General features: G+C 38.0%; 1 protein-coding gene across 1 annotated transcript; it reads left to right on the forward strand.

Annotated features, from left to right (window-relative positions):
- Window positions 1–6,618: 6,618 nt before the first annotated feature.
- Window positions 6,619–10,670, forward strand: LOC148156348 (uncharacterized). The gene is made up of 4 exons (XM_088010057.1): window positions 6,619–7,324; window positions 8,564–8,647; window positions 9,234–9,326; window positions 10,196–10,670. Exons 1-4 carry the CDS (start codon window positions 7,190–7,192, stop codon window positions 10,304–10,306), a joined length of 423 nt encoding a protein of 140 aa, XP_087866183.1. The 5' UTR covers window positions 6,619–7,189; the 3' UTR covers window positions 10,307–10,670.
- The last annotated feature ends 4,920 nt before the right edge of the window (window positions 10,671–15,590 follow it).

Genomic DNA, 15,590 nt, shown 5'->3' on the forward strand with positions numbered 1-15,590 from the left:
TTGGTAAACAAGGAGACTTGTATTTGTTATGTCGCTATGTCATTTTAAATGATAAAATTAGTGAGATTTCAGTTTTTTGGTGCTATTTCATAGGGACACTTCATTAACCAATATTAGTCAATGATGATGTGACAGATTCAAGACATTTCAAAACAAATGAACTAATACAATGAGTGCAAGGACAAGGCATTTTATAAGAATTCACAAGTTTGGGGTATTTCCGCCACACGACAATTACAAGAGAATTTTCTTATATACACTTCCTAAAAACCTGCCAAATGTTTTGACAAGCAGTCCAAATTTTAACAACCCACCTAAAGCTGTTTGTCCAGGCCCAACGGGTTCCAAAGAAGCCCAGTTGGACAGAAACCTGCCCAATCTGGCAACACTGCTCTCATTTTTATTGCTTACAAGAAAGAAAACCTGATCTTTGGAAAGTCGTTATGTGGAAACTCACTTTTACTTTTTTAGGTAAGTGTGAAGAAATATGTCTTCACACAGAGTGCAGGCTGGGTAACTGATCTATATTCTGGTTACCAATTAGCCAGATAAAATGATCTTTCATTGTATAAAGAGTAGAACAGCAGGAAGTTATAGTACTCATTATAATCAGGAAAAGCATGCCAGTTTAGATGTTTCTACTAAACGAACCTGGTGTTTATTACATGCTTTACTTTTCAGTCACTGCTGACAGCTAATAAAGAAATGTGAGACATTTTGTTTTAGCTTATTCTCACTGTATCTCTCTAACTAGAGCTGAAGTAAAAAAAAAACAATCTATAAATATGAGAATAACAATATCTAATACCTTGTCATGAAACATAACTGGACTCATAGCACACATTAAATCTGTAATAGTCACCATATTTTAGCAGAAGTAAAGTAATAGCTGCTCTTGTTTTAAACAAAAGCCATTTGATCATGTTTAACACGTTTTGTCTCAACCATCTGTGGTATTTTACTCCATTAACGCCTATACTGTGGGAATCTTGCATCGCCCTTTGGTTAACAGTAAAAAAACAATTAAAACATAATCAGTGCATTGTCTGTCATTGCAGTTTTTAATTTGGTATGTAGAAAAAAAATATAACCATAGATGAAATGGCTGTATGCTTACAGCCATCATTTTCCATGGTTTCTATTTTCTGAAAAATAAAAATATCCTCTGATTGAACAGAAGTGATGAATTATTTCCCTCCTTTCTTCACCTGCTATCTCAGATTTGACCCTTTTTAGGCTAAATAACATTATACTTTAGCAAACCTAAAGAGATTAACAGCACTTATATGCAGCCCTTAAACATAACGCTATCTGCACACACATGAATGAGAAGAGGCAGTGGAGGTGTTGTAGTGGTTTACATCATCCGTCAACAGAAAGGTCCCCGCCTTGTGGCTGTGATCGTCTCATTGAAATGTCCAGGTCCAAATAAAAGAATCTCATTTCCTGCCCAGCAGCATGCAGCGGTAACATTCCTGGAACATCCAGCTGCAGTCTGACATGGACACAGCTGCCTTCATGCCTCTTTTACTGCCGCATGCATTTGATGCATTGGCCGCTCCTTCAAAACTACAGACTGTGTAATAAGGAGCAGAAAGAGGCTTTCATCAGAGGTAAACTGATGAGAATAAGAACAATCACCTGCCAGACACTGCGTTCCTATTCACCCAATCTAATGTAGTTGGAACTGAAGCTTGGCAAACAACGTCACGCAGCCCTTCATTTAAAAAAATGACTAATTTCTTAAAATCTGCTCTACAGAGACACACTTCCAGCTGTAAACTGCATTTCAAATCAGGTTTGCTGCCTTATAAAAATTTTCCTTCAATTCGTCGTAAGAAAACACAAATTCTAACGTCTTATTTAAATAATATTTGCACGTTTCTGGATGGGTCGTATCGGACGCTGCCGCCCTCCTAGGTGCGCTTTGCCGAATAAGAATCGCCAAGAAACTGCGGATAAAGCAAGGTGGAAGTTAAAATTATGCAAAGGCAACGTGTTGTTTCCGATGCTAATTAGCGCCGAATACATGCGGTTGCTTTGCTGTTTTTGGGTAATTAGTTGACAAGAAACAGAATGTTGCATTATTAAGGAGGTACAAAAATAAAAATGAAATTGTATTTTTTTTCAATGGAGTCCGGTCCGCTCACCCCCACGAAAACATCACGTATCAGACTCGAATTGCCTACCCAAAATAAAAGCCTTTAGTTGCCCAGGTGAAACGCGAGCTAAATGCAAAAATGCCAAGTTGATTAAAAACATACATCAGATTTAGAAACATGCAATGTCATCAGATCAGATTCGGGCTTCAGTAAAGAATTCTTCAAGCATCTGAGAAGCCACAGAGAACAGCAAAGCAGAGACAGACAAGAAGCAACAGGCGACACAAGACCGCTCACCTGCTGACAGGCTCTAACAGCTGAGGCAAAACGCTCTTCTTCACATGGATGTTCAGAAAGCTGCGATGGCAGCCTTGCGCTTCAGGTGTCCTCCACCTCCTCATGAAGTAGCACGGCGCTTTCGCATCTTTTAGTCCATACCTCACACTATGAAACACCGCATCGGACTGAATGGCAAGACAGGGAGGGGTTCGTTCATGAAGTCACCGTATGACAAAGACAACCAGGCTGAGCTTTCAGCAGAAGCAGCTGTCACGACGGAACACCCAAGGTGCTCTTAAATCCAGTAAATTCAAAATGACAGTGTCAACAATAACAGGCCAAAAAAGCACTGATTTAGTTCACAGTGGGTTTAGGGTAGAATCAACCAGCATGTGGCACTTCTCCCATGAATCTCTTTGATAAGATATTTTGGTTTCCACAGAAGAGGACACTTGGTCCAATCCTGAAACACTTGAAATACCATATGATCAGACTCATCATGTTCTGTTTACTTATAGAGGACTTTTGATCTTAGCTTACTTAAAGTGATTTCGCTACATTTGTTTCTGCACAGCAGTACAATCGAGTTCAGGCCCAGACTGCCATTACGCCATGACAGCACTTTGTTTTGGATCATGTTGTGGTTGATTAGCTGCTGTGTTTGGCATTATATTTTGTTATAAATGATTTTTTTCTGTTGAAAAGAAAACTGGATGACACTCAAGATTCCTTTGGTCCAATCATCAGCCAGCCGCTGTGCTTGACAGATGGTTTGAAGTGTGTGGTTTTGGTTTTCTGCAAACTGGATTCTGTACATTATTGTCAAGCGTGTCCACTTTGGTCTCATCTGTCCAAAGGATATTGTTTTCCATCCAAATGTAAGTTTTCATGCCATTTTTTTAAGACAGAAACTCCTTCATCCTGTTAATTGTCTAACTGTGTTGTGATGTACATTTTAACATGCTCACATTATGTTGCCTACTTTAAGGAAAAAAAAAAACACAGAAAAACAAATGTAGTTTTCTGACTGGTAGCAGTTTACAGTCTCAGACAAAGAAGTCAATCAAAAGTGATTATTAATCTGTGATTCCATTTTTACAACAAATGAAAACGACACCTTAACTTCTCCTTTTGTTCTTGTAACAATGTCTGAAGATGTTTCTATCATAATACAACACTCTGCTTATCATGATGCTCAGTAAGGCTTTGGCAACTCTGTTAGATGTTCCCTGTGTTTCAGCTGAACTGTTCATTTGTCACAACTGCATGCGTGAAAACATCATTAGCACAAGATGAGTTGATATTCCAGAGTGAGAGGACCAAACCCTGCTGCAGCTCACATCATTTAGTGCTTCTCCACTGATGTTAAAAGGCAGATAATAGCAGCCGAGTCAGTTTCATTTACAGAGTACCTGTTTTCACCAAGAGGTCAGTATTCCTGCAACTTGGAGATGATTATAATGTAATGCATGGATTGCATAGAGGGGGACCAGAGGAGAGATGAGTGATTTAAAATGGTTTTCATGTGAGCTACAGCTCATTATAACATTCACCTAGTTTTAGATACACAATGGTTACATACCTGCTGAAATGTCCCATTGTTTATTTTAGTTTTAAAGTAAACTAAAAGAAACAGCACAATCTTCAATTTATTTTATTGGGACTTTATGTGATAAAACGAAATATAAAGCGTCATGTATGGAGAGCTAAATCGAAGAGGAGAGAGAGGAAGAGGAAGTTCAGACCTTCTCTTCCATTAATCATAATGGGTAATATGAAATCACTGGCTAATAAGCTGGATGAACTCCAAGCCCTCATAAGGACTCAGACAGAGTGTCCCTGATGCTGCTTCTTGTGTTTTACTGAGACATGGCTGCAGGTCGCATCCCAGACTCCAGCATCTCTCAGGCTTCCTGACTGTATGAACAGCGACATAAGAAAAGGAGGTGGATTAGCAATGCTTGTCAACAACAAATGGTCTCATCCAGGACATGTTACTGTGGAGTGTGTTCTCTACTGAACTCCTAGGATTAAGTTTCCATCTATATTATTTACCAAGAGGGTTCACCAGTGTTATTTGGGCAACCGCTTACCATTGTACCTTCAGCTGTTGCCGACAGAGGTCATGTGACGCCATCAATTCAGACACAACACCCCAGTGCTTTGTCCCAAACACCTTTTATCAGAGACAACATTTAAATTAGAGAACTGTGAAAAGGTGTTCATATGAAGGAGAAGGAGCCCTGCAGTGATGTTTTCAGGCTGCAGACTGAATTACTCTGTGCCAGCCACATGGAGAGAACCATGACAGGGTGTGTGTGTGACTGACTGTATGAACTCCTATATGGACAACACCATCCCCACCAGAATAGCGCGATGGTTCCCTAATTACAAATCCTGTATCACTAGTGAGCTAAAGGAAGTGTCAAACAAAAACAAAAACCTCCAGGGACAAAGACAATGCTCAGAAAGACTGAGATGTTTATTTTACAAGTTTGCTTTCATTGAGAGTTCTGGTCAACAATCCTTAGTCCTTGATCAGAACTGAACATCCATAATTCTGATGGAGGAAAGACGAAGCACTGAACTTATTTTAGTTTTACCTCTAGAGGCAACCTCGAGACAAAATTGAGAACTAATTACCCAGAATGACTGTTCCGAGGTTCAGTCCTAGTAACCATAAAGACCCTACAGAGAAGAGCAACACCGCCTCATTACCTATCAGTCTCCTGCTTCTGTACAACACAGAAGCTCCTGCCTGGAATCATGTGATGGTAAATAAGAGTAAGAATGAACAAATGTAAGTGAAATCAGGAAAAGAATTGACAGAAACACAAGAGGAACTGATTACTAAGCACAAAAGACAAATACCTGTCCACCACAAGAAACATTATGATCTGTGGCCGTTCATGTAGATCCTCAGCCCTTCGGCCCTGAATCCAGAGCTACAGCAAAGGTTCCCATCAAGTGTGACATTTATTTAAAGAGACAAGTCTGTCAGATTACTGTTTAAATGATACAAGGTGACAACTGCTGCACTGAACCTTCTCACTTCGCCATTACATTGATTTGTGATGCCCCTAGTCCCAACAAGTCCACAAGTCATCAGAATAAATTTGTATAATTGCAACAAAATGACCTGTGACATTATAGAGTCAGCATTTTCTTGATTTTATAGGGAAAATTATTCCAATAAAAATAATAAGACATGAGCTTCATATCAAGTCCATTTTCTTCTAAAAAGGATAGACTGTAAATACATTGTCTGAAGCTCCTGCAGTGACATATTATTTTCATTAAATGCTTTGTCATCACAACCATTAACTGTAAGTGGGTCCTCAGGGGTGAGATTCAGTCACAGCTGACACTTCACAGTCAATCAAAGCACTGATATGAACACTAACCTGCCATTTATGCTCACATTCATACCTACTGGTAACATAGACATCAGGTTGAACTGCATGGCTTAATATTCAATGGGAAATGAAGGATTTACAGGATATCTATGGTCTATCACCATCTTTAATAACTCTTTGATAAATCTGAATTAATGAGCTGCAACAACACTTCATTTCCCTTTGGGATTAATAAAATATTTTTGAATTTGAATTGACTTTGAATAGGACAGCAATGACTTATTTTGTAAAATCAGAGCAGTTCTTTAAGTGACAACACAATAAGTTTTTGTCTTAATTTTATTTACTCTAAGCCAGGTTTCAGGATACACTCAAAAAAATGAACTTAGGGGGTTATTAGATTAATAAAAGAATATCATGTACTTTTAACACAATAATTTCATGTTTTAAACAAAAACGTGATAAAATCATGTTGAACAAACAAGAAATTCATCAACTTAACGTTTATGAAATTGAATCATGTTGAGATAACACGATTCATTATAGTCAGACTGATCTTGTGCTGGAGGCGACGAGCGAGATCACGGCAGATCCCGCGAGATCATGGGAAATCACACGAGGCCCCGCGAGATGATTGTTTTTCGTGCCAGGAAAACGCCAGCTGCAGTTTAGAGAATACTAAATTTTCCTGGCAGGATTGTGCACATATCAGTGTTGCTATGTACACTGAAAGAAATAACTCTTTGGATTAACATAAAAAAATCATGGAAAGATTTTCCACCTGACTACTTTGCTTTATTTCAGCACTATGTAATTCTGTTACTTCAATTTAAAGAAAATGTGTTGGCTCAACTTAATATATTAAGGTTATTCCAATTTAAAGCAAATGTGTTGGCTCAACTTAACTTTTGTGGTTGATTCAACTTATTTACTTTAGTTGGACCCAATGTAATTTAATAGAACCAGACCAACTAATTTGCAATGTTTTGGACCAAATAATTGACTTTACTTGATTAAGATGAATGCAAATTTAGTTGAAACCAACTTATTTAACAGTGATACCTTCACACTATGTAATTGATGTACTCATGTCAGTGGCTAACATGTGTTAACATCACATGAAGTGATGGTTAGCTGGTAATTAATCAGCGTTTTTCTAACATTTGCACCATTTCCTGCTTGCTCCATGCTTGTGTCAAAGCACAACTGAATTGAAGTGGTTATTGCATTTATAAAAAATAACATGTTTAACAGAATTATTTTATGTTTCAAAGGCAAATATGACAAAATCACGTCAAATAAACATAAAATTCAACAACCTAGCGTTAATAAAATGTATTCAAGTTGAGACAACGTGATTCAATTTAGTCAGACTAATCTCCCGCCGAAGAGGGTCTAGCGAGACCCGGAGATCACGCGAGACACTGGCGAGATTACGGAAGATCACGCGAGATGCTAGCGAAATTACGGAAGATCACGCGAGATGCTAGCGAGATCACGCGAGATCTTGTGTCTGGGAAAACTTCAAACTGTTCTTTCAAGAGAAGCGGGAAGATTTCTGATTTGGATCTGCTTAATTTGAAAAAGGTAAGATTCAGTCTATTTTCATCCGTCTAAATCGAAATAAAAAGATGCAAATTAAAATCATCAGACTTTTTAAAAAAAACATTTTTTTCTATGTTCGGTCACGTTTCTATGTAATTGATGTACTCAAATCATGCTAACATCACATGAAGCAGTGTAAGGATCACAAAGCTGCTGTCAAGACAAAAAACGGACCCCATAAATGTCACAGTTTTGCTCCTCCTCAGGTTGTTAAAACTCCCTGGAAAAATGTTGGACTGATGTAAATTCAGCATCTGGTGCCATACAAACTCTGAAGTCTGAGGTTTAGTGGATTTTAAACACTGGGGCCAAACATAAGTCTATTTAAATGTTTTTTTATTATTATTATTATTTAATTTCAGTACTGTTATTATGTAGGTAAATGCAGAGTGGACATTGGATGCACACACACTTTTGTGGCTTTCTATCGTAATACAGATTCTTAATTTATTAATAATAAAAAGTATTAAATTTGAGTCAGAGGAACCTGCAGAGACCTTTGCTGTTAGAACTTTAAATGTGCTTGCAATGTCCACATAAATGTCCACCTGCTAACTATGGATTTCTAGTATTTTTTTCTGGCTGAAACACTCAGAGGATTGTCCATTATTCCTATTAGTCCATGAACAGACTTGAGCTTTCCTTTTTTTTAAATGCATATATTCCTCTGCTCTAAAGATGTATTTTGTTATTGTACTTGTTTTTCCCCAAATAATTGTAGTTCAAAAACAATTTTTAAGTTTATCGGTTTAATTTTGAAATGTTGAGGTTTTTGTTTAGATTTTTATGTTTTATATTTGTATTGCTTTCTACCATGTTCAAGTCACCACTGTTCTGCACATACATGCTTGTGGTTATATTCAGTTTCAGAACAGCTGAAACACTGGGTGCCTTTAAATCTCAACTTAAAACCCACCTGTTTAGAGTTGCTTATAGCTAAATTAGGCTTAGTGCGGTTTTAATGTCTTCAATGTTTTTAATGTTTTTGGCTTTACTTTTTATCTGTTTCACTGTTTATTAAATGTTGCATGACTCTGTGTTTCTGTTTTTAATTATGTAAAGCCCTTTGAAATGCCTTTCTGCTGAAATGTGCTGTACAAATAAAATTTGATTGATTCATGATCCATTCAAGAGACTTGTACTTAAAGTTTGAATGTTCAGATACAACTCTGCTCATGGTGAATTACATATTTTAATGTTTGAAAATCTGATCTCTTTCAGAACATCACCTGCCTGTTATCCACCTACATAAGCTCTGGTGAGGTGGGTCATCGGCCATCAAGTTTTAGATTGCAGTGGCTAATGGTAAGTTTTGCCAAATCTAAAATGACTGAATCTAGTGTTAGAGCGATCATAAGGGTTCAGCTGAACTTGTATTTGGCAAGTCAGTTTTATTTGTCTTTATTTGCGTGGGGATGTGGAACTGTAAGGAGTGTTGTCTCTCTCTGTCTAGTAGATATGAGCTGCTATCAGCCCTATGCTAGCTACAGAATAGTACAGAGCAAGGGGGAAGAAGGATGAGCAGCAACATGCGATTAGGATTGACAGCACTAAAACTCTCCTGCCACTGACTGGTTGTTTCTAGCACTGGGAGAAGGCAGAGGAAATAGATTTTTCACAGTATATCCCCCTATACTGTACCCTTGTTTCAGACATAAATATTTCTTAGGTGACAGCTTCAGTTAGAAGTTTAAATAAAATGTTAAACTTAATTTTAGTCATGGCATAATGAAAGGAGAATAACAATTTTAAAGATCTTTCAAATAGGCTGAAAGCCACTGATCACTTTCGTTGTGACTTCATTTGAATTTAAGTTTTCAAGTGTGTGACCCTATAGTGTACTGCTGGATTTTGGCGGTTGTTCTCATTGTTTTCTGATCTGCATATTTAGGAAAACACGGCTGAAGTCAGACGAGAGTGGATCCTAAAAGGCCTGTGTGCATACCTGGATGAAGATCCAGAGAAGCTGGAGAAAGAGTACATGGTATGTTAATTTATCTTTGTGTCCACAAAAGAGGTGATGATAGTTGGAGTTAATTGGACTTCCTGTGAATTACCAATAAATTTAAAGTAAGAGAAGATCATTAAAACTCTTCTTTTTTTTCACTTGGGTACATTCAATTTTAATTTGACTTTTGAGATGCTTTTAGATTTCTCCCACAGAAAAGGATAATCATTAGTAAGATTGATATAATTACAGTTATTGTTAAGTGGGTTTAAAATGAGGATTTTTAGGTGAGTTAAACTCCACAAAAAGATCTTTGGCCTGTTTTATTTAGCCTTTTTTTCTAACAGCATTGTTTCATACGCAGACAAAAATATGAACTAACTTTACCTAAGATGTTAGTACTGATCTATTTGGAAATAACTACCACACATAGTCATGACATTTCCTCCATCCAGAAAACAAGACAGGTTCTTCATGTATAAGATGTTTTTTTTGTGTACAGAGTCAGGGCTTTGTACTTGCACATAAGTAGGACTGGTTTGGAATGACAGTCTGTGTGGTGGATCCTCATACTGTCATTTCAATTGAGGAGAACAGGCCATGGAATATGGGGCCTGTTTGGGATTCATCCCTTCTCTTCATGTTTTTCCATATGAGACAATATACTGTATTTTCCGCACCACAAGGTGCACCGGATTATAAGACGATTTTTGTGAAAATGTAGAAAATATGGTACCTTTTCTAAATGGGAAATCTTACCACTGGACTCACAATTAACACAGACAGATCTTTGATGGACCTTAGCTGTTGGTGAGTCAGCCAAATAAGTGTAAAGTTATTTTTTTATTTAATGAGATGTGAAATCTCTCCCCCCCAAATACCCCACCCATGTTCCCATCATCAAGGTGCACAAATGGCCGAGACCGTCTGTGGAATCTTCGTTATTCAACCGGAGAGTGCAGAGCCTGGCGATGCCATTGAGGATGTTGGGATTGTCCTGGAGGCGGTGGAAGTGATGAACAACTTGGGCAATCTATCTTTACATGTTTTTCCAAAGACCGCAGTCGAAAACTAAATTTTAACTGTTACAGTTCGCAAAGTTGAGCGAATTTACTGACACTTTTTATGTTGTTAAGAATTTGATCTATGCTAAACACAGCCCAGTTTTTTTCTGGAAAAACAAAACTGACCTTTTGTTGTTTATTTCAACTTTCAACTCAGCTGTTTTTTGTGCTGTGTAAAAAGAAAATGGATAACAATTTTGAAAATACAGTTCATGTTGTACTTTTTCTCATTGTTGAGTGTTCTTTCTTCTTTCAGTGTGGTCTTAAAACACTTCATTTAATAGCACTTAAGAAAATGTCTTTGAATTAACATAATTCAATCATGGAAAGATTTTCCACACGATTATATAGCTTTCTTTCAGCATGAAGCATGTTTGTTCAGCTAACTTAATTTTCATGAGTTGGATCAACTTAATTAAGTAGTGTGAAGTTATCAGTGTAAAATTAGTTAGGCTGGCTCTATTAAATTACATTGGGTCCAACTAAAGTAAATAAGTTGAATCAACCACAAAAATTAAGTTGAACCAACACATTTGCTTTAAATTGGAATAACCTTAATAAATTAAGTTGAACCAACACATTTGCTTTAAATTGGAATAACCTTAATAAATTAAGTTGAACCAACACATTTCCTTTAAATCGGAGTAACAAAATTACATAGTGCTGAAATAAAGCAAAGTAATCAGGTGGAAAATCTTTCCATGATTTTTTTATGTTAATCCAAAGAGTTATTTTTTTCAGTGTAAAATCAGTCTCACAAAATAAAAGGTACGTGACATGTGCAGACTTGTTCTTTAAAACACAGAGTGCCTGCAGGTGAGGAAGTTCTGGATGAAGAGAAAAACGTTGACCTTTGAGCAGCAATGAACACAACTGCTCTCTGACTGGGAAAAACTAAGTTCTTGCAGATTCTGGTACCAGTAATGTCATTAATTGAAAGCTTAATTTCACCTGAATACAGAAAAAAAATTTGAACTAAGAATTGTGCTTCTGATGAGATTATATTGTTAAACAGATAAATCTGTAATTTATCTGTTTAAATTAAGGATATATTAGAATTTAATTATACATAAGGGGCCTAATCTGCAGCGATTCAAAATAAGAAGTGCTAAATTACATGAGCAAAAGAAATTGCATGCACTGTCCTCTTTAATGAGGATTCTTCTTGTGCTGCTTGCAGTCATTATGGTGAGTGTCAGAGAGAGTGGCCATGAAAGAAAGATGAATGTCATTATGCTGGAGGTATAATAATAATAATAATAATAATAAATAAACATCCAATGTAATTCAAAAAACAGTGAACGTATTTAAAAGTCAATCAAATTAGCATTTTATTTTGTTTTGCACATTAGATTCATTCCTCCTTGAATGAATGTATTACCCCTGCCTCATTCTTCTGATGCAATATCCTGTTTGTGTGCTATTTGTAGATTACGTTTGCTCATTCTATTGAGTTTGCACATGTTTATGTATGTGCAAACCTTTAGAAGAGTTTAATACTTGGATTTTGTGGTTACCACACTGGGTGAAAGTTGTTCTGGTCTTTACAACCAGAAATCAGATGATGACTGGATAGGTGTAGAAGGACAGTAACAATGTGTCCAGAATGATCGGTAAAAGTTTAGTCTGTTTACCAAGCAGACTGAACTCATGACTACTCCTGGAGAACGACACACACACAATGTAAGGGACTGTGTTGAACTACTCCTGCAGTGTTTAAGTAAACGTATTTGAAGCTGTTTTATGCATCTAAAGCAGTGGTTCCCAAACTTTTTCTTCTGCGACCCCCCAGTGGTTTCCAAACATTTTCTGCGCCCCCCCTATGGATTACAAATGGCTGTCTGGTTGAAACGACGTGTGTGAAGGTTGGGGGGGGGGGGGGTTGGGGCGATTCGACTTTTTTGGGGGCAAAATGGATGTACGTAGCTGAAAATAGACACCAACATCGGTAGCCTACAAGGTACTTGTTAAGCTTAAGGTTCTGTGTTGATATTAGCTAGTCATCTTTTAGCTAACTTTACCTGCATCCAACAGCTTTACTCAACTCGGTTAGTTTGGAGGGAAAAACTGTGAAAAGTTCTTTGCGTTTTGCTGGTTTGTTGCCGTGATTCTAACACAAACCTACGCAGCTCCGCACAGCAGCAGCAGGTCTCCTTCACAGGTGGAACATGAGCGTCGTAGCGCTCATGTTGCGTTTAAAGGCGACTCGGAAAAACAGGTTACAACATGTTAACAAAGGATTAAACAGTTTTAACTGCTGATAAAAGTGACAGAGGACACAAATATGGGAAGTGTGGAAGCCTCTACTGTATCAAATTGACATAGGAATAACAGAGTTGGCCATTCTAAGGTAAAAACCCAGCGCATACAGTGTTCATGTTTTGTTTGTTTTTTTTCATCCAGACAGCTTCCCGCGCTCCCCCTGCAATGACACGGCGCCCCCCCTAGGGGGCGCGCCCCACAGTTTGGGAACCTCTGATCTAAAGCATGTTTGCATGTAATGTTTAGTCTTAGTGTGTGTGCATGAGCGCGCATGTGCGTGTGTGTCTGTACTGTCCTCCTGAAGCCCAGCTGGACATCTGCCCAGTGTTTCTATCTGCTGGACTGTTTTCCTCTTTGAAAAGAGTTTTCCTTATCAGCATGACGAAAAATGTTTTTCTTTACAGAATTTCATTTTCTCTGCAGCTTATTAGCATTTTGAAGAAAGAGACATTATTTTAGAAAGAGTCATATATTTTCTACACAGTTCCACAATGAATGAATGGATAATTCAGAGTCTGCAACTGAAGTTACTTGGCATGCAGGCTGAGAATGGCCTTTTATTATGTAGCAATTACATATGAAAGAAGAGAGGATTATTCAACCATTTAACCTGCTGATCTTCTCATCTCATCCTCCTGAGAAAGATCTCACCCTCCACTCATACCAGGATAATTCCCCCCTGATGGAAACAGACACACCTTTACTGTTACAGTTAATTAACACATTGCAGAACTGAAACATGCTGCAGTCAAGTGCCTATGTTCCATTAGGATCTGTCATTTAAAAAATAAAAAGTAATTCTGTGGGGATTATGTCAGCTTGAACAAAACTCCATGCATGTTATTGGAAATAACTGTAGAAAACTCCAGCAGAAAGGAAGAAATCTGGCAGTTCAGCTTTCCTTTGACGATTTCAGTTTTCAGTAAGCCTATGCTTTCTGTACAACAAATTTGATGGCTTCAGAAACATTGATGGCACTAACAAGCAAAAACCCTCAAACTATTTAAACAATCTGGAACATGCTGCTATGAAGACATGCTAAGCCTGTGGAGGCTCTGGGCCGGGTCAGAACCGACACACTGCAGGCTGCCTCCCCTGGTACTTGGCGTAATCATCCCCACATCGCCGGCACTGACAGCTGCAGCTGTGCTCTCCCTTCATGGGTTCTACATTAATGACTCTTGACATGCTTGCCTACTATAAGCAGCCCAGTCGAGTTTTGCATGACGGCCCCACATAGGGGGTCAGTAGGCTGTCAAGATGGCAAGTGATGCAATCTAACTTGACAAAATATGACCTCAGTGAGACTGGCTTGACTCTTTCAAAGATTCTGCTGCATTCATGTGAAATCAATATTCACTCATTGTTGTTGTTGGCATTTCAAACTGATTGTACGGGTCCTTTCACAGCAGCCTTTATTGATTTTGTTGTAATGCATCTATAGATTGGTTTTATTTTCTTTCTTGCTAGAAAACAGGATTGAAAAGGAAAAAATATAAATGTTTAATATCTACTATACTTCTGAATCTGTGCTCCAGAAACTTCATTAATGCTCCTTCCTTCCTTCCTTCCTTCCTTCCTTCCTTCCTTCCTTCCTTCCTTCCTTCCTTCCTTCCTTCCTTCCTTCCTTCCTTCCTTCCTTCCTTCCTTCCTTCCCTTTACCATACCATACCAACTTTATTTATAAAGCACTTTAAAACAACCACAGCTGATACAAAGTGCTGTACATCAAAAACACAACATAACAATAAAAAAACATAAAATAAAAACTTAAAGTTTAAAAACAAAAACATACAATTTAAAACTAGATCCCGCTAGAGTTGAAAGCCAAGTAAAATAGATGGGTTTTAAGACAAGCTTTAAAAGCTTTAAAATTTTTATTTAAGAAGAATCTGATAAAGTCATTAAAAGCCGACGGTTTTAATGGAACATCAGTGACATGACTTTGTGTAAGTTTGGAAACTGTACTGAAAGGACCCTCGGGTTATTCTTCTTCTCCATTAATAATGAAATATACAATGTTCTATCTTGGTGAAGGGTTTATTGATCCACTGCAATATGCTCTCCAAGTTCTTCCTGTACACTGCCTTCCTGTCTCTAATATTTACTTAAAGTTTCTTTGTTTCACCCCTCAGCTCACCCATCCCTTAAAGACCTTTTTTTTAATTTGCAGTTCTTTCAGGTCACTGGTGATCCAGGGTTTGTTACTAGGTCAACAAAGGAAAGCTGAACTGCTCACATTCAGTGGGGATGATGTTCTCCAAACAAAAGTTTCTATAGCCAGTCACACATTCAGTCATGGCATTGATGTCCTCTTTGTGTCACTGACCAGTGTTAGTGAGTTAGCAGAGTTAGTGGAGGTCTGAGGTAAGTATGAGCTGACTTGTACTTTGCACTGAGCTGTATTGGTCCAAAGACATTTCCTGAGGATCCACTAATCAAGCTGGCTGTGGGATACCTCCTATGATGAGATTAACCTGGGAGCTCGACTGTTCATCCCACCACACTCTTTTCACACATAAGACAGATGTGGGGAAAAGGCATCTCAGGCCTGGTTAAACTTTTGATGAAAAGCTGGATGGAGTAGAAATATTTGGAAACATTTCTTTTGGATTATTCACCAAAACTGTATTGAATTTATGTCAGTTTCACATGTAGAAACCTTAACTTGGATCTTATAACAAACATAGCATGAGGTGTTAAGAAAATCTCCGTGTTGCAGCTGGAGGGTGCTGTTTTGACACGGTGCAGTCATAGCTCCTGTTAACCAACCGGCTGTGTGTTAGGAACCTGTGCAAGAAAGCTGTAATTATCAGCAGGAATCTTGCTTGCATGTATTACGTCTGTAACACTGTTCACATTTCCTATAATAAGTCATTTTCTTAGGCTGTTTTCTGTTCTTATCTCTGCCTTGATGGAGCCAAGAACATGCCACCTGTCAGCCTGTGGGACCCCGCTGACGACGCAGGCTGCT

The sequence above is a fragment of the Poecilia mexicana genome, unplaced genomic scaffold (genome assembly GCF_051168715.1).
Source record: "Poecilia mexicana isolate PSO_F unplaced genomic scaffold, ASM5116871v1 scaffold_11, whole genome shotgun sequence".
NCBI classification, from domain to species: Eukaryota; Metazoa; Chordata; class Actinopteri; order Cyprinodontiformes; family Poeciliidae; genus Poecilia; species Poecilia mexicana.